Source organism: Lepidothrix coronata, unplaced genomic scaffold (assembly GCF_001604755.1).
Source record: "Lepidothrix coronata isolate B3197 unplaced genomic scaffold, Lepidothrix_coronata-1.0 Scaffold23, whole genome shotgun sequence".
Classification (NCBI taxonomy): Eukaryota; Metazoa; Chordata; class Aves; order Passeriformes; family Pipridae; genus Lepidothrix; species Lepidothrix coronata.
Window position 1 is genome coordinate 7,636,617 of NW_016690203.1, and position 17,253 is coordinate 7,653,869.

Sequence of the window (17,253 nt, forward strand, 5' to 3'; positions counted from 1 at the left end):
TTTTTTCGCTTTTTTTTCCTTTTTTTTTTTTTTTTTTTCCTTCCCAACAGGTTTTTTTTTTTAAATTTGCACAACACACGATTAAATTTGCACAACACACGAGACACACGAGAAAACCACAGCTTATCCAAAAAAGAACCAATGGCGGCGTCAGGATCCGACTCGCTTTTTAGAAAACTCCTCTGCAGAAAAAAAGCGGGGGTGGGGGGTGGGGGAAAAACCCCAAAAGAACGAAAACGACCCCAAAAAAACCCCTCACGCCCCGCCCCTCCCTCCCCTCCCCCCTGCACAGCCGGTGCCTCATCCCGGTGCCTCATCCCGGTGCCTCATCCCAGCGCTCCTGCCCCGCTCTCCCGGGCCCTCTGGGAGCTCCTCCCTGGCACAGAGCACAGGGACCGGCCCACGGCGACCCCCGGGCTTCTCTTCTTGGAACTTGTGCAAATCAGAGGCTTTTCTGGGGCAGCCTTTCACTCTGAGCCACTGGGCCTCTCCCCCTCCCCTCCGGATTCCCTTCCCTGGGGTGCTGGTACAGCCACAGGTTCTCAGTGACCGTGGGGAACACCCCCCTCAGAGGAACTCAGTCCTTTTTTTTTTCCTCTCACCTCCCCAGGTTTTTTTCTCTCTCTCTCTCTCTTTTTTTTTTTTAAATTTCTTTTTTTTATTATTTTTTTTTGTTTGTTTGTTTGTGTTTTTTTTCCTCTGAGTGGGAATATCAAGCAAAAAATAAATTAAATGTGACCACCCTGGACAATAAAACCACGAGGTTTCCTCAGTACCTAACATCAATACAAGGCACGCCCACCAACACACACACCAAGAGCACTGCAGAGCAGGGCAGGGCGGCGCCCCGGCCCCTGGAAGTGCTGCTGTTTGGAGTTCCGTCAGTTCGCGGCCGCCTCCTCCCCCTGGGCCGGCACGGAGGAGGTCGGGCCGCGGCTCCGGGGGCTCGGCAGCCCCCCCAGGTCACAGCCCCCGAGCTGGGGTGCCCCCGCGGTCACTTCCTGAAGCTGCTCTCGGGGATGCTCAGGGTGCGGCGCCGCAGTTTCCTGCCCGATCCCTCCTCCAGCAGGTACGTGACGTCGATGGCTGCAAGGAAACACGGGCCCGCGGTGAAAAAAGGGGGATTGGGAATTGCTGCACCGGCGGGAAGCGGGGAAAACACCCCCTGGACCGTCGAGTCCAAGCTGGGACCCATCCCCGCCCCGTCCAGCCCTGTCCTGAACAGGAGGAGCAGCTTTCCTGGTCCTTTATTCCTGGTTATTTGAGGGGTATTTCCATCCACACTGGTATCCAATATCCCAATATGTCCAAAACACCCGAGACTGAATTTAGCCCTGAGCCATGGCTGGACCAGACAACCCCCAAAGACCCCCCCAGCCCCGATTATTCATCACTCCATGACTGTTTGGGCACTGCCAGGACATGGAAGAGACTGGACAGGGCTCATCCCAGGCTTTAAAACTGAAAGCAGAGACACATTTAACCAGAGCACCCACAGCTCAGACAGCACCTCCAGCAGGTGCTCAGAACCCAAGAAAAGCTCATAAAAGGTCAAAAGAGACTCTCCAAATTCTCTTCTTTGGCATATCTGTTAGTTCCCCAGTTGTAAACATGGAATGATGGGGGGGGGTTATTAAAAATATTATACAAAAATATTATTAAAAATATTATACAAAAATATTATACGAAAATATTATACAAAACAGTGTCAAGTGGCAAGAAACTTCCCTTGGGTTTTAGTTGCATTTCTGTTGCAAAGGAAAACGTGGCTGCAAAAAAACCCCACCTGATTGTTCCTAATGCCCACCAGCAATAAACTAATTAATTTTAAACAAATAAATTTTGTTTAAATAATAAATAAATAAATTTTTAAATAAATCACAATAATTCTACCAACACAGTGCCCAGCGAAGCAAACCCAGACCTGAGCCTGAACTCTCACCGTTTTTCCCTGGGATTTTCTCTAGGAGGTTGAGCAGGATCTGGTTCAGCCTCTCCCTCTGGAGGTGCCTCCTCTCCTCGGGGCTGCAGAGCTGCCTCGTGTCCGAGGGGGCCTCCTCCCCCTTCTTCTCTGCCTCGCAGCCCTCGCTGGGCACCGGCTCCTTGTCGGGCTCCTCGGGGCCGGGCAGCTCCCCTGGCACCTGCTCTGGGGCTCCCAGCACCTCCTCCATCAGGGGCAGAGCGTCCTCCTCTTGGTTTAAGTCTTTGATCTGTGGTTTTGAGCGATCTGATTTCCAGGATGACCTGGAGGAGAAGGGTTTAAAGAGGTTTTTTTCAGGCCCTCACCTAAGAGGCCGGTTCCCGGCGAGGCCAGGACTGCCCTCTGGAGCTCATCACTTCCCTCAGTCCCTGCACCCATCACACCCCCGGGTCCCCCCCAGCCTTGTCTGCACCCCACAAAGGCAGCTGTGACAAACAAATGGCTTCTTATTTCCATTTGGGAAGGTTTTTGTCTCTAGAAGCTCAGCCCAGAGCTTACTGGGGCTTTCCTGGAACAGCCACGGCCCTCGGAGGGTGTTTTTACAGCCTCTGACAGACATGGAACAGCACAACTGGGATCTGGGCTCCTCCATGTGGGAAGGAGGAGCCTCCTCTGCTGGGCAGCTCCACACTCAGCTGCTTTTGCTGACTTTCAAATGGCTCCTGTTCTCTTCCTGATGTGCATTATTAAGGAACACTTCTCTAGGCTCTCCCTCCTCCCTTGTTCCCTTTTATCTCTCTGGAAGCTTAGAGAGCTTTAAATAATTTAAACTCGAGGTTTCCACAACCCCCAGGGGAAATGGGCAGGAGGAGAGTGAACACCACAAACAGGGTTCTCTCATCTCTTCTCCCCAAACAATCTGGGAGGTGACACTCACCTGCCTCCGTTTCTCTTGTAGTTGTCTGGCACATAATGAGGCTGCAACAGCAACAAAGACTGTGGTTAATACCAAAGCAAATTCACAGTGGAAGGAAGTGCTGGTCTATCAAACACTCTGGAAACACCAGTGCAGGACACCCTGGGAATGCTGGCGTGTCTCACACATCAGACAGCTCCAAAGGAGAAGGAATAATCACGTAGTAAGGACAAATCAGAGCCAGACTTACTCGATTTTTCCTATCTTCTAAATAAATTTCAAGCCACAGACCATCATGGTACAAATCCCCTTTGCTTTCTGCACAGCACAAGTTTGGAACCACCTCCAAAGCCACTACAAAAAGCTCTGCTCCAGGGAGAACAGAAGGTTTGCAGATCTCTGTGCTCAGACAGGGCAGTGCTGCCCTGGAGACCATCTCTGAGCTCACCCATCCCCACCCCTTCAGCACCTCTTTGCCTCTCAACTGCAGGTTCTGTTACACTCAGTTTTCTTTCCCAGTTTGCTTTCAAGCCAGCTTTTCCCCCCAGACTGTGCATGCCGACAGAATCATGGAATTGTTAAGGCTGGAAAAGCCCTCCAAGATCATCCAGCCCACCCTGTGCCCCATCCCCACCTTGTCCCCCAGCCCAGAGCACTGAGAGACACGGACAGGCCTTCCTGGGACACCTCCAGGAACGGGGACTCCAAACCTCCCTGGGCAGCCCCTTCCAACACCTGACAATCCTTTCTATGAAGAAACTCTTCCTGATGTCCAACCTGACCCTCCCCTGGCACAGCTTGAGGCTGTTTCCTCTCGTCCTGTCTCTGGGAGCAGAGGCTGATCCCCCCCTACGGGGTCAGCTCCCTTGGGCTCACCAAGCTTCCTTCACCAGCACTCAGGGGCTTTCCAAAACCCTGTCCAGCCTTCTAACGCCAGGTAAGGGAGCTGAGAGAACTCCCACTTACTGAGAAGTCTCTCTTGGGGGTGAGTTTCTTGGGGAAGTGGTCGAAGGCGTAGGGCTTGGTGCACACGGGGTAGCGGTTCCGGTGGATCTTGTAGAAGAGGTGAGCTGACTTGTCCAGGCGGTAGTCACAGATGTACACATCCTGCTCCTTCACCCCCTTGGGCCTCCCTGGGGGTTCAGGACAAAGCACACAGGAAAGAACAGCCATCAGGTTGAGGGGGAAACACGTGCTTTGCCCCAGCCCAGCGCTGCAGTGTCGGAGTGTCCCCGTTTGCTCTCCTTTGGAACCACAACAGGACACGCTGCTGGTTCAGTTCCAGGGGAGGATCCACACACTCTGATCAAACAGCAGCCAAACTTCCACAAAAACAATTATCCACTGCCATCACTTTCTCTTCCCTGCCCACCACAATTCCAGCAGCGTTGTCCCTCTTAAAACAGGAATCCCTGTCCTGGGGCAAAGCCACTGTGTGTCCTCAGCTCCAGAACAGGCAAACGTCCCCCATGGCCTTTGGACAGCAGGATTGTTCCAGTGCATGTCCTGGTTCCTGCTGGGGTAAAGTGAATTTTGCCCCAGTAGCTGGTTCAGCTGTGCCTGTGTCTGGGATGAGGATAATGTTGGTCACACCCTGATGTTTGGTTGGTGCTCAGAAGTTCTCGGCCCAGGCACCAGGTGGGGACTGTACTGTGCTTCCAGGGGTTTATTCATGGAATCATGGCATGGTTTGGGTTGGAAAGGACTTAAAGACCATCTTGTTCCACCCCCTGCTATGGGCAGGGACAACTTTCACTGTCCCAGGTTGCTCCAAGCTCTGTCCAGCCTGGCCTTGGACACTCCAGGGATCCAGGGGCAGCCACAGCTTCTCTGGGCAACCTGTGCCAGGGCCTCCCCACCCTCCCAGGGAAGAATTTCTTCCCTATATCTAACCTGAATTTCCCCTCATCTAACCTAAATTTCCCCTCTTTCAGTCTGAAGCCATTCCTCCTTGTCCTGTCACTCCAGTTCCTGATGGAGAGTCCCTCTCCAGCTTCCTTGTAGCCACTTCAGGTACTGCATACCTCTCTCTCTTTCTGCAATCTCCCTTTCCATTACTACTCCTGCTATTATTATTATATTTTACTTTATTTCAACCAGCTATTCCTATCCCAGCCCCTGGGATTTTACCTTTTTCCAGCCCCCCCTCTCCTCCCACCGTGGTTCAACTGGGGCTGAACCACGACAGCCCAAATTCCCGGAGCCGTGTCCCTGTTCTGTGCTCACCTTTGCAGTAGGTGTACAGGTCCAGCACACAGCACGTGCCCACCACGGCCTCCAGGGGGATGATTTCGTAGAGCGGGACCCGGAAGAGCTCGTTGTGGTAGAACTTGCGGGACGGGGAGTGGTGGGTTTCGTGTGGACGGAAATAGTGGTGGCCGAAGGCAAAACGCTCCTCCCTGGGGGGGGAAAGGGGAGGGGGGACAGAAATGAGCCCCTGGTACAACTTCATGCCCTCCTCCATTCTGAATTCCCTCTCCTGCACTTTGGCAAGGACTGTGATGGGAAGTGGAGTCACCCCTGCAGTCCTTTGTGGGTGGGCAGGGCTTTGGTCACAGAAAAGATGGTTCAGATCTGATTATCCTGCTCATCCAGTGGGATCCTCTGTGTGCCACGGGATGTGAGAGCAGCACAGAGCACGAGACAGACACCCTGGGAGGTTACAGAGCAGCACAATCCCTTTGCTGCTTTGCACATAACAATTTCTGGGGCTCCCTTTGCCTTGTGTCTCATTTCTGTTCCCATCAAACCCCCCCGGCGTGGTTTCCACAGGCACAGCACACTGTGGCTGTGACTGACTGTGACTGTGACTGACTGTGCTGCTGTCACAGGCACTGAACCACCTCACAGCTGCCACTGGGAACCCTCAGCCTGCTCCAACACCGAGGAAAGCTCATCAGCTTGTACCTCAAACCTCCAAGCTCCCACAAGCACAAGCAGAGACAGGTGAATCCCCTCTGCACCCACACCACGTGCTCACTCCTGCCTTTTTAAGCCATGGCAGGACTTCCATGGAACCCCTGTGCCCTGACAGGTGGGGTGTGTGGGGGCTGAACTCACTTCTCGTTCTTCCAGAGCTTCTCGATGCGGAAGATGTCGAGTTTGTCCCTGTTGATGTGGGACAGCAGCCGGTACGACTGACGCACGGGGTGCCCGTCGGGGGTCCTGCGGCTGTCTCTCATCAGGTACACACAGTCACCTGGCACAGGGGGAAACAAAACACACACCTGGGAAGGGCTGGGCGTGTTCCCAGCTCTCCAAAACCAGAGGAGCAAATAAAGGTGTCATCAGAACCAACAGGAGAGGTCCCTGATGTTGGATTATAGAGAACGATGCAAACCCACTGCAGAACCTGCAAAGGCCACGGTGACGTTTCTCACAACAGCTTTACAGGGGAAATACCCTTAACTTTCCATGCCCAGACTGAAAACAACCTGTAAGGCATCAAAATCTACGATGACAGACCAAAGGATATGGAACAAAGTCAGCTGTGATTAGGAAAATGTGTAGGAATTAGCGGCGGCTTCAATGTTTAAAGAATAAATCTTTGAGAGAGAAGATACTCAGAGGGAAGATTATTATTGAGAAAAGAAATCCTGGCCCGACAAGCCCCAAGCCTTTGGTTATTCCAGCAGAATTCCAATGAGATGCAGAGCTCAGGAAAGGCAGAGAATGCAAAAAGGGCTGAACAAAATGGCACTGCTGGCAACTCAAAAAGTCTTTGCCAAGTGCAACCCCTAAAGAGGTCCCTAAACTTCTCTTTATCAATTCTGTCCCATGAGTGAATTAACTCTTTACTTTTTTCTGCTCTGACCTGTGAAATCACGGAATCTCAGAATGACCTGGGTTGGAAGGGACCTTAAGGACCCCCTCATTCCACCCCTGCCCTGGGCAGGGACACCTCCCACCAGCCCAGGCTGCTCAGAGCTCCATCCAACCTGGCCCTGGACACTTGCAGGGATGGAAGAGCTTCCATCTCTTGTTATTTACCTCTCAGTGAACAAAAACCTGGGAGGTCCCAGGTCATAAAAAGAATGGCACAGCCACTCTGTTACTTTGTGCATAACAATTTCTGATGCTCCCTTGGCCTTTTTGACTCATGTAGAACATTTTTCTTCTGTTTTCATTACATTGCAATGACTCCTGTTTTTTTCCCCCTATTTCTTTCCCCCTGATTTTGGGTATGTGCAGTTGTGGCTGTTTTCCTTCCATGGATATTGCTGTTATTCATTAGCAGGTTCTGTTGCTGTAACTTCCATAACTTAGGAACAAAATGCCAGGGAAACGTGGCCTCAGGTCCATCAACACCTCAGTTTTGTTATAACCAAGTTTAGGATTAAAGTGAAGGATAAGTAATTCTATTTTTATAAATATATTCTCACTTATCAATCTGGACTAAGTGTAAAAGATGCTCCTAAGGACTCCTCATGTGCAAAAATCACTTTTAGGTTTGATGTTGTCCCTGTTGCTGTAACAGTGGACACAAAACATTATGGAAAAATAAAACCTCCAAGCTAAACCAGAGGGGATGAGGTTCCACACAGGCACTGCCATGGAGCCAGCTCTGAAACCTTTGGGATAACCAGGACTCCTAGTAAACAAATAGTAGCTTGTAGGAAGTTGTAGGATGGAGAAAGGGAGTTTTATTCCAGCTGGATTAAATACAAAATGGCCTGAAGACAGACTGACACAAACCTGCACAGAGCAGAGGGCCAGGCTGGGGATGATCCTGTGCTCACCCACTGCAGCAGCTTTGAGAATCAGGGAATCATGGAATGGGTTGGGCTGGAAGGGACCTTAAAGCTCACCCAGTGCCACCCCCTGCCATGGGCAGGACACCTCTCACTAGCCCAGGTTGCTCCAAGCCCTGTCCAACCTGGCCTTGGACACTTCCAGGGATGGGGCAGCCACCTGGGCAACCTGTGCCAGGGCCTCCCCACCCTCCCAGGGAAGAATTTCTTCCCAATATCCCACCTAACCCTGCCCTCTTTAAGTCTGAAGCCACTCCCCTTGTCCTGTCACCCCAGTTCCTGATGGACAGTCCTCTCCAGCTTCCCTGCAGCCCCTTCAGATCCTGGAAGGTGCTCTGAGGTCTCCACACAACCTTCTCTTCTCCAGCCTGAACATTCCCCGCTCTCCCAGCCCGTTTCCATAGGGGAGGGGCTCCAGTCCCCTCACTGACTTTGTGGCCTCCTCTGGACTTGCTCCAACAGTTCCATGTCCTTCTGATGTTGGGGGCAGCCTGGACACAGTGCTCCAGGTGAGGTCTCATTAGAGCAGAGCAGAGGGGCAGAATCCCCTCCCAGGCCTGCCTGGCTGTGCCTGGGATTGTCCCAGGCCAGGGGCAGGACCCTGCACTTCACTTTGTTGAACTCCATGAGCTTCACATGGTCCCACCTCTCCAGCCTGCCCAGGTCCCTCTGGATCCATCCCTTCCCTCCAGCATGGTGATCACAGCACACAGCTCAGTGTCTTATTGCTACCTGAACTAAAGCTGGGATAACAACAGCTTCCCTTCACAGCACTGAGGGGAACTTTCACAGCAATTAGGGAGGTGGGTTCCATAAAAGACTCATGAAGAGGTCCATGCTGAGAGCAGCTGCTGGCCCCAAGCAGAATGTAAATAAAGCCATTTAATTTTAAACCACCTAGTTTTAAATGAGCTGTTCTCAACCCTTGTTCCTGACCTCTTCCAGGAGAATAAAGCAAACCCAGCACTTCTTGTGCCTGACTGAAATAGGAGCACTCGGGAAGAGATGCACACAAATGCTCTCCAGCCCGAAGGATCAGGAAAGATGATTCCAATTCCAGCTTATCCAGAGGTTCCTGACTATGAACCAGCTGCCCCTCTGCCCCAAAAAGGGGGTTTTCCAAGGAAGAAACACAGCAGGTGTTGCTGGTGCCTCGGGGGTGATGACAAGGGGCAGTTCCTGGCTCTGTGGGTTTTCCAGGATCCATTCTGACTCCAGTTTCTCAACTCCTATCTGAGGCAGAACTCTGTGTTCCCTCTGCAGGATGTGATGGACCAGCTGGTCAGATCTATACCCATCATCTCCTGGGTTTAGGTGCTGGGGAATTTCGGTAGAGGAACCTGTGGTGTAACCCAACAACCTCCAGCAGAATTGCCAAGAAATCAAAAAACAAGTTCTCTGACCACGGACTGAGGGGCCCTCCCTGAGAGCCCTCAGAAGGAGAGGGATTTGATCACAGCAGAGTGTGATCACACAGCTTTTCACCCTTGTTCCTCCAAAACATCAGCCCTCAAGCTTGGAAGTGGCAGAGAAGTCCAGGGTGCAGCTCGCCCAGGCAGGCTGAGGGCCCCAACTGTGTTTCCAGGCTTTTTCCAATACACAACACCCAGGAAAAATGTAAATCCACACACCTTTCTGTGTGTAAGGCCATGTTTTTGACTCAGAATGTGTGATTAGGGGGCCTTTTGGAAACCAGAGGGAGTAAAAAGCTGTTTCTCCCTCTGTTTAAGTGCCTGATACACCCTCAGCACAGCAGGTCCTGTGGTTGTGCCTCAGAACTTTGGGTGGGGAACTGGAGACCAGCAACGAATCCACGGATTTTCCCTCCTCCTGCTGGAGTTGTGTGTTCCTTCCCAGCACCTTCTGGTTGTACAACTTGCTTAATCTATCCCCTGTACCTGCAGAGGCATTTGGGGCCCAAGAGTGGCAGTTTGGTCCCCTCTGTCCCCTGCTGATGGTATGCAGGGCTCAGCCACAAGAAGGGCATTTCCCTCATTAAAGGACATTTCTCTCATTAAAGGACATTTCCCTCATTAAAGTCACCAAGATCAGATCAGAGGTACCCGAGTAAAACCCAGTGTGTCATGACAAAAGTGACCTCAGTGCTCCGAATGCCTGGGAGATGCCACAAACCCCAGATCAAACGTCCCCCATTCCAACAGAGAACATGAAATCCAGCTCTGACCCAGCCCTTGGAAGTGAGTTACTCTCCAGCAAAAAAACACATGAGAAACCCAATGGCTGAACTCTGGAGAGGACAGTGCAGAGCAACCACCACCAAGGAAGACTAAATGAAACTCCAGAATCCTGCAAATGGGATAAAGGATATGCTGTTCTTTGACCTTTTTTTTTTTTTTTTAATTCTCCACTTTCCTGAAGTCTCTTCTATTCCCCTCTAGCAAACATATCAGCTGGTTTTACTCATTTAAGAGCAGCTCCTTCATAATGATAAAGGCTTTTTTCTAACCTTGTGTGTATCTGTAGGATGAATTTAAAAAGTACTTATCAGTGAACTGAATTATGTGGCTTTGGCAGCTGCCTGGGAGAGATTTGGGGCTTCAGAGCACTGTCTAGAGAGATAAGCTTTAGGGAACACACAAGCAATGAGCTAAGTGTTTTAATGACCATTCTGCACCAAAATACTGAAGGTCTAACAGCCTTCTTGGCCTTTACTTCTAAATGTTAACTACCAGCAGTTGGCTCGGCATCTTCCTGCCCTGGCCAGAGGAGTCTGCACTCAAGGTAATTAACATTTCTCCATCAACAGCCTGTGAGAGCTTTCACTGTGTGCCATTCCCAGCATCACAGAGAGCAGCTTCCACTTGTGAAAAATGAGAGGCTTTTTGACAGGGTGATGCCAGAAATCCCTGCCCACTCTGGGGGAAAGCCCAGCACGTACCTTGGCGGAGCAGCAGGTCGTCCCTCAGCAGGCAGATGTAATAAACACAGCCAGGCTGGGCATAGTGGGGCCGAGGGATCATGGGGACCTCCTGCATGGAAACACAAAGAAGGGAGGGATTCCCGAGCTGCCCAACAGCATCAGTCCCAAAATGGGGCTGAAACCCTTTTGGAATCATGCAGAGAAGAACTGAGCCCTCCCGGGACTGAACCCAAACCAAGGCAGACACAGGAAGGGAGAAACTTAAGAAGTGAGAAAAATTAAGAGAAACGCAAGAAAGTGAGAACCCAGCATTTACCAACCCCAATAAATGCAAATGCAGGAGCTGCCTCAGTTTATAACTGTGTTAAGGAAGGAGAGTTTACCCTGCTCACAGCCCGAGGTTCACACTGCTCACACAGGTAGTGCTCCACGTCCGAGTTCACACCCATGCAGTCACAGTGCTGCCAGACCTGGGGAGACAGGCACAGCCCAGCTCAGTCAGAGTCCTGGGACAGGCTGTGTGTACAAGCTGCCTTTTCTCAAAAAACATTAAGGAGAGCAAGACAATAAGCTTCAGAAAGGAAAGTCAAGGTTTTCTTTGAACTATTTCACAGCACATCAGAAGACAGACAGGATCCCCAGGCAACTGCGTGTGTAAAAGCCCAAAACTGTTGGATTTAATTCCTCTCTCCCAAGGGCAGAAGCTGTGCCAGTTCCAGCTCCTCTACACAGAAATGCAAGTTGCATTTCCTTTGAACACACAACTTCTTCTCTTTTGGAGAGGAAATGAAGGGCTGCAGAGGTAACTCATGCTGCTGACTACATGGAAACTGCTGGTCACAGAGAAGAGAAAAAGAGAGAGATTCCATTTTGGGCTCCCCTGCCTCACCATGCACTTTTCACACTGCATCATGAGCCCTCGTCCTTTTAAAGTCCACGGATGCAGTGGAAGCCTAAAACTGTCAAAATTCATTTCTCCCTCCCAAGGGCAGGAGCTGTGGCAGTTCCAGCTCCTCTACATAGAAACACAAGCTGCATTTCCTCTGTGAAAACAGCATCTCCACTCTTTTGGAGAGGAAATGAAGGGCTGCAGAGGTAACATGCTACTGACTACATGGAAACTGCTGGTTATGGAGAAAAGAGAGCAGGCTGTGGTTTGGGTTCCCTTTTCACACTGGATCTGCACTTTTCACACTGGATCATGAGCCCCCCACCCTTGTAAAGGCCACAGATGCAGTGGAAGCCCCAAACTGTTGAAATAAATTTCTCTCTCCCAAGGGATCCTCTACACAGAAATGCAAGTTGCATTTCCTCTGTGAAAACAGCATCTCCATTTCCTCTGTGAAAACAGCATCTCCTCTCTTCTGGAGAGGAAATGAAGGGCTGCAGAGGTAATTCATGCACTGACTACATGGAAACTGCTGGTGGTAGAGAAGAGAGAGATTCCATTTTGGGCTGCCCCTGCCTCACCATGCACTTTTCACACTGCATCATGAGCCCCTCGTCCTTTTAAAGTCCACAGATGCAGTGGAAGCCCCAAACTGTTGAAATAAATTTCTCTCTCCCAAGGGCTCCTCTACACAGAAATGCAAGTTGCATTTCCTCTGTGAAAACAGCACCTCCATAATTGGGGAGAGGAAATGAAGGGCTGCAGAGGTAATTTATGCTACTACATGGAAACTGCTGGTGGTGGAGAAGAGAAAAAGAGAGGGATTCCATTTTGGGCTGCCCCTGCCTCACCATGCACTTTTCACACTGGATCATGAGCCCCTCGTCCTTGTAGAGGCCGCAGATGCAGCGGATGACGTCCTCGTCCTTCTCGTGCCCGTTGTCCTTGTCGCACACCGAGGTCTCGCTGCTGTCGGCCTCGCTGGCCGTCTCGCCCACGATCTCGTCGATCTGCGCGGCCGCCTCGTGCCGGGCGCTGTAGTAGGCCTTGCGCAGCCGGCACACGTCGCGGCCCGTGGGGGACTTCCTGCCGTAGTATTTCTGAGGGGAGAACACACGGCGAGGGCTTCGTTTCCAGCCCTGCGCTTTCGGTGCAGCCGGGAGGGGTCTGGCTCTGCCCTCGGCCGCGCCCCAAACGCCACACGAGGGGCTGTGGGGTCGAGGGGCTGTGGGGTCGAAGGTTGGGCCCGGTGAGCTCAGAGGGCTTTTCTGACCCGGCTGATCCTCTGAAATGTGGGGGGCACCTCTCCATCCCACTCCTTATTCTCACCAGGTGGGTGGAGAAGGGACTGAGAAGGACTTGGGGGTGATGGGTGACCAAAAACTCAGCTTGCCCCGTCCCTGTACCCTCACAGCCCAGAAACCAAGGGGATCCTGGGCTGCATCCAAGGCAGTGGGCAGCAGGCCCAGGGAGGGGATTCTGCCCCTCTACTCTGCTCTCCTGGACCCCACCTGGAATACTGTGGCCAGTTCTGGTGCCCCCAACATCAGACGGACATGGAGCTGTCGGAGCAAGCCCAGAGGAGGCCACGAAGTTGATAAGGGGACTGGAGCACCTCCCCTCTGGAGACAGGCTGGGAGAGGTGGGAATGTTCAGGCTGGAGAAGAGAAGGTTGTGTGCTGAACTCACAGCACCTTCCAGTGTCTGAAGGGGCTAAAAGGAGGCTGGAGAGGGGCTGTTCCTCAAGAACTGGAGTGACAGGACAAGGGGAATGGCTTCGCAATGACAGAGACTAAATTTACGTCGGATCTATGGAAGAAATTCTTCCCTGGGAGGGTGGGGAGGCCCTGGCACAGGTTGCCCAGAGAAGCTGTGGCTGCCCCTGGATCCCTGGAAGTGTCCAAGGTCAGGTTGGACGGGGCTTGGAGCAACCTGGGCTAGTGGAAGGTGTCCCTGCCCAGGGCAGAGGGTGGAACTGGATGATCTTTAAGGTCCCTTCCAGCCCAAACCATTCCACGATTCTGTGATTCTCTGACATCTGACACTGAAGAACAAGGTGCTGCTTCCAGAAGGAACTGGAATTTGTTTAGGTGAGCTATTCATGCATGTCCTTGACCTTCTCTCTGCCTGACCTAAGGCAATCAAAAAGCACATGGATTGCTCTCGAGGGCTCACCAGGAACAGATCAGCACAAGTTCTCCTCCTCCAAGATATTTCTCTTCCTTTGCTACTGTAAGTCAGCAAGAGCACTAAAGGAGGTCACATCCCTGCTCTCAGGCCAGAGGGAGCCTCACCTCTGCATTCCTGAACACCTTCAGCATGTCCCCATCAAAAGCTTCCACAGTTTTGTAGTAGCCAGTCAGGATCTGCTTCTCAATGGTGGCGAGGTCCAAGGGGTCAGAGATCTTCTCGTAATAGTCTGCATTTCTACAGGGGGGAACATTGGCACAGTGTCACGTTCATGAGCAATTCCAGCCGTGCAAATCCATCAGGGAACGTTCGGGGATGTTCTGGGAAGGCAGCACTTACTTTTTCTTTGGGGGCAGGTTCAGGAGAGGAGCTGCGAGCGCCTGCCTGGAGGAATCTGCAACAGGGACACACAGCTTAGGGACATTCCTGGAGTAAAACTTAAAAATACAAGTAATCTGGGTTAGAAAAAGGCTTTTCTGCTAACTGAGCCCTGGGAAATTAAAATGCTTCTGCATTTCTAGACGCTGGTGGCTGCAATCAGACCACAGGTATCAAAATGAAGGACAGTGTCCTTGCAACTCTGATTTTTGCTGAAATTTTGAAAAATCAGTTTTAAAGGACAGCAACATATGAGGGTTCTGGTGGTAGAGGAGGGGGTTGAGGATAAAACAAAGTGATTATAGGTAAGTGGGGAAGGAAAAAAAAAAAGAGTTCTTCAACATCCCATCTTTTTCTAGTATCTTCTATTCTGAGAGTCTGTTGTTCCAGAGGCTGAAAACGTCCCCACGGAGATTTTTTTTAAGGAGTGCCAGGTTCACCTTTGTAGGATATGATGCTGTCACATATTTCCTTGAAGATCTGTGCCAGGCGGGCAGCACGAGCCACCTCGATGTTCTCCTCGGCCGCCGCCAAGCGCCGCGTCCGCACCGAGCGGGCCGTCTGCAGGGCTGAGAACTGGGTCATGAACACGTCTGGGGGAGGGCAGAAAAGAGTCACCTCTAAACAAAAAACCCACCAGAGATCAAATCACAGCACCTCCACCCGTGAGCATTAAGATTAACGCGTCTCCCGAGCTGCTGGAGCAGCACAAGGCGTCGGCTGCCGTTCCCAAGTCGGCTCTCACTGCTCAGGGCTCTAAACTTAAATTTTAATCAGTTTAATCAGCTGGTTATTGGAATGTTTTATGTTGCTGGAGCAAATAAAACATGTCATTGAGTTCACCCCAAACACTCACTGCCCACCTTCTCCTGTACCTGACAGTGGGGGCCCAATCCTGCCTGGCTGGGAGGATGATGGTCCTCCTTTTTGGAGCAGGGTTAATTTTCCCCTGATAGTTGTATTTTGTCCCATTCCCATTTAGAGCCAAAAAGCTCTAAAATTATGAGGATAGATGACAATTTTCAAAGTCAGCACAACTGTTTCTGGTCTAGGGATACAGAGAGCAGAAAACAGCCCCTCTTCTGTCAGGACCCAACCATGGATGGTCACAGAATCACAGTCATGGAATGGCCTGGGTTGGAAGGGACCTCACAGATCCTCTTGTTCCACCCCCTGCCATGGGCAGGGACACCTCCCACTAGCCCAGGTTGCTCCAAGCCCTGTCCAACCTGGCCTTGGACACTTCCAGGGATGGGGCAGCCACAGCTTCTCTGGGCAACCTGTGCCAGGGCCTCACCACCCTCACAGGGAAGAATTTCTTCCTCATATCACAGAATTATATCCTAGAACCGTTTAGAAAAGACCTCCCAGACCAACCTTTGATTGATCACCACCTTGTCAACTAGACCATGGCACAATGTTAAATACCACGCTCTGACAGACCCCTCCTGCTGAAACACCAGATGTGGCACCTCCTGCCAGGACTCAGGAGACCCCTGAGTGCCTTTACCCGAGCAGCATCCCCTGCACGTCTTACAACAGGTGTATGGATCTTGCAGTGACCCTACACCGGATTTCTACAGAGGTTAAAGACCACCTGGGTTCCCAGGGCAGCCCCTGAGGGGTCTCACCTGATTTGATGTTCCCGTCATCGCGGCAGATCCCGTTCCAGCGGGTGTACAGGGACGTGCTGTGGATGTTGTCACTGACGTGCTTCACCTCCTCCTGCTTCTGTCGGATCTTCTCCCAGTTTCGTACCAGAAATACGTGGTGTTTCAGCACAAAATTCCTACGGGAATTAGGAAGGGATGCAAGGACCACTTTTTACTGAGAAATGAATTCCTTAACGCGGGGGAGAAGCTGGATATTCAGAGGTACACTCTGTGCCTTCTCTGCTCAGTGGGGAGGAACTCCAGCCTGGCTGGGTTAGAGGGGAACTCAGAGCTGCATCCTCAGGCATTTCGAGATGCACCAGTGTTTGCTCAACACTCCATTTCTGAGGCCAGTCCCCCAGAAACCCTCCCTTACCTCTCCCTGTTGGACATGGGCTTCATCTGCAGCTGAGGGGTCAGCCTGGTCGGGGCGTTCACACTTTCACTGGGTTCCTCAGGGATGTGGCCCCTCTGGAAAACAGATGGTTCTGATAGACAGGAAAAACTGTGCCAAGAGCTCAGCAAAGCACTCAGAGCAGTCCCTGAGACAGAACCTGCAGCACTGCTCTGCTGCACGTACAGACACACCAGTTTTTGGTCTGATGGCACAGACTGATTTCCCATTAACCTCTACCCACCCAAACTCTGTCTTTAATACTTACCCTCTTCTTTAATTTGTGCTTTGACTTCCTCTTCTCTTTCGACCGTCCAGGCCTTCTGTGGGTGCTCACAGGCTGGTTGCTTTTGCTTGAAAGTCCATTCATGCGCTGGCTTTTCCCCCCAATTATCCCTCTGCATTTGTCAAAGCCACATTTGCAGAGTTGCTTTGGGGGGGGGGGAAGAGAAAAAATAAATCAAATAAACCCCCAAACATTTCGATCCTCCCTCAGCATTCCAAAGAACCTCTTCTGCCAAATACAACACGACAGGTTTTGTTAACGGACCTTCAGCTTTACAGAACTGTTGGCCCTGGGTGACACTTTTTTTAAGGTCTCCCCGTGGGATCTTTACCTGCTTTTCAACGTTAAAGGAATGGAAGTTGTAGTCGTAGGTCAGCTCAGTCCCAGCAGGCATGTCCTTGAGTGCATAGAGCCCGATCCGATAAACACCGTTCACGGACCTGCAGGGAAAACACCAGCAAACATTCCCCAGGATTACACCTGAAATCCTCTCTGTCCACACAGTGGGACTGTCAGAGACAGGAAGCAACACTTCTGCTGTGCCCTGGGTCGTGCCTGTTCTTCACCTGTACAGTTCTCTCATTTATCTGTTACAATAAACCCTGAAAGCCAAAAAGTGAACACAACGTTTACAGAGAGGAGGAAGTTGTGCTTTCAGGAAAAGCTACAAACTGTCCTGGTTATCACAAGAAATCAGCTTGTCCACTGCCAGCACTCAGGCCCCCTCCTAGACTGAAATCTTCCACTGAGCACCAAACTCATCTCAAAATCACAGAACCACAGAATGGTTTGGGTTGGGAGGGACCTGAAGCTCATCTTGTTCCACCCCCTGCCACGGGCAGGGACACCTTCCACCAGCCCAGCTTGCTCCAAGCCCTGTCCAACCTGGCCTTGGACACTTCCAGGGATCCAGGGGCAGCCACAGCTTCCCTGGGCAACTCGTGCCAGGGCCTCCCCACTCTCACAGGGAGGAATTTCTTCCCAACATCCCATCT

At 51.5% G+C, this 17,253-nt stretch overlaps 1 protein-coding gene across 1 annotated transcript in view; it reads right to left on the reverse strand.

Annotated features, from left to right (window-relative positions):
• Nucleotides 1-81: 81 nt before the first annotated feature.
• Nucleotides 82-17,253, reverse strand: part of ASH1L (ASH1 like histone lysine methyltransferase) — a 57,206-nt gene continuing 40,034 nt past the window's right edge. Inside the window, exons 12-27 of the mRNA XM_017808470.1 lie at nt 16,590-16,698; nt 16,241-16,402; nt 15,955-16,049; nt 15,558-15,715; nt 14,367-14,519; nt 13,888-13,942; nt 13,653-13,785; nt 12,210-12,458; nt 10,853-10,939; nt 10,488-10,578; nt 5,898-6,036; nt 5,064-5,236; nt 3,804-3,970; nt 2,859-2,899; nt 1,943-2,244; nt 82-1,086 (exon numbers count right to left, since the gene is read on the reverse strand). Coding sequence (XP_017663959.1) covers nt 995-1,086; nt 1,943-2,244; nt 2,859-2,899; nt 3,804-3,970; nt 5,064-5,236; nt 5,898-6,036; nt 10,488-10,578; nt 10,853-10,939; nt 12,210-12,458; nt 13,653-13,785; nt 13,888-13,942; nt 14,367-14,519; nt 15,558-15,715; nt 15,955-16,049; nt 16,241-16,402; nt 16,590-16,698 — 2,206 coding nt within the window. The 3' untranslated portion in view covers nt 82-994. The remainder of the gene's footprint in view (nt 1,087-1,942; nt 2,245-2,858; nt 2,900-3,803; nt 3,971-5,063; nt 5,237-5,897; nt 6,037-10,487; nt 10,579-10,852; nt 10,940-12,209; nt 12,459-13,652; nt 13,786-13,887; nt 13,943-14,366; nt 14,520-15,557; nt 15,716-15,954; nt 16,050-16,240; nt 16,403-16,589; nt 16,699-17,253) is intronic.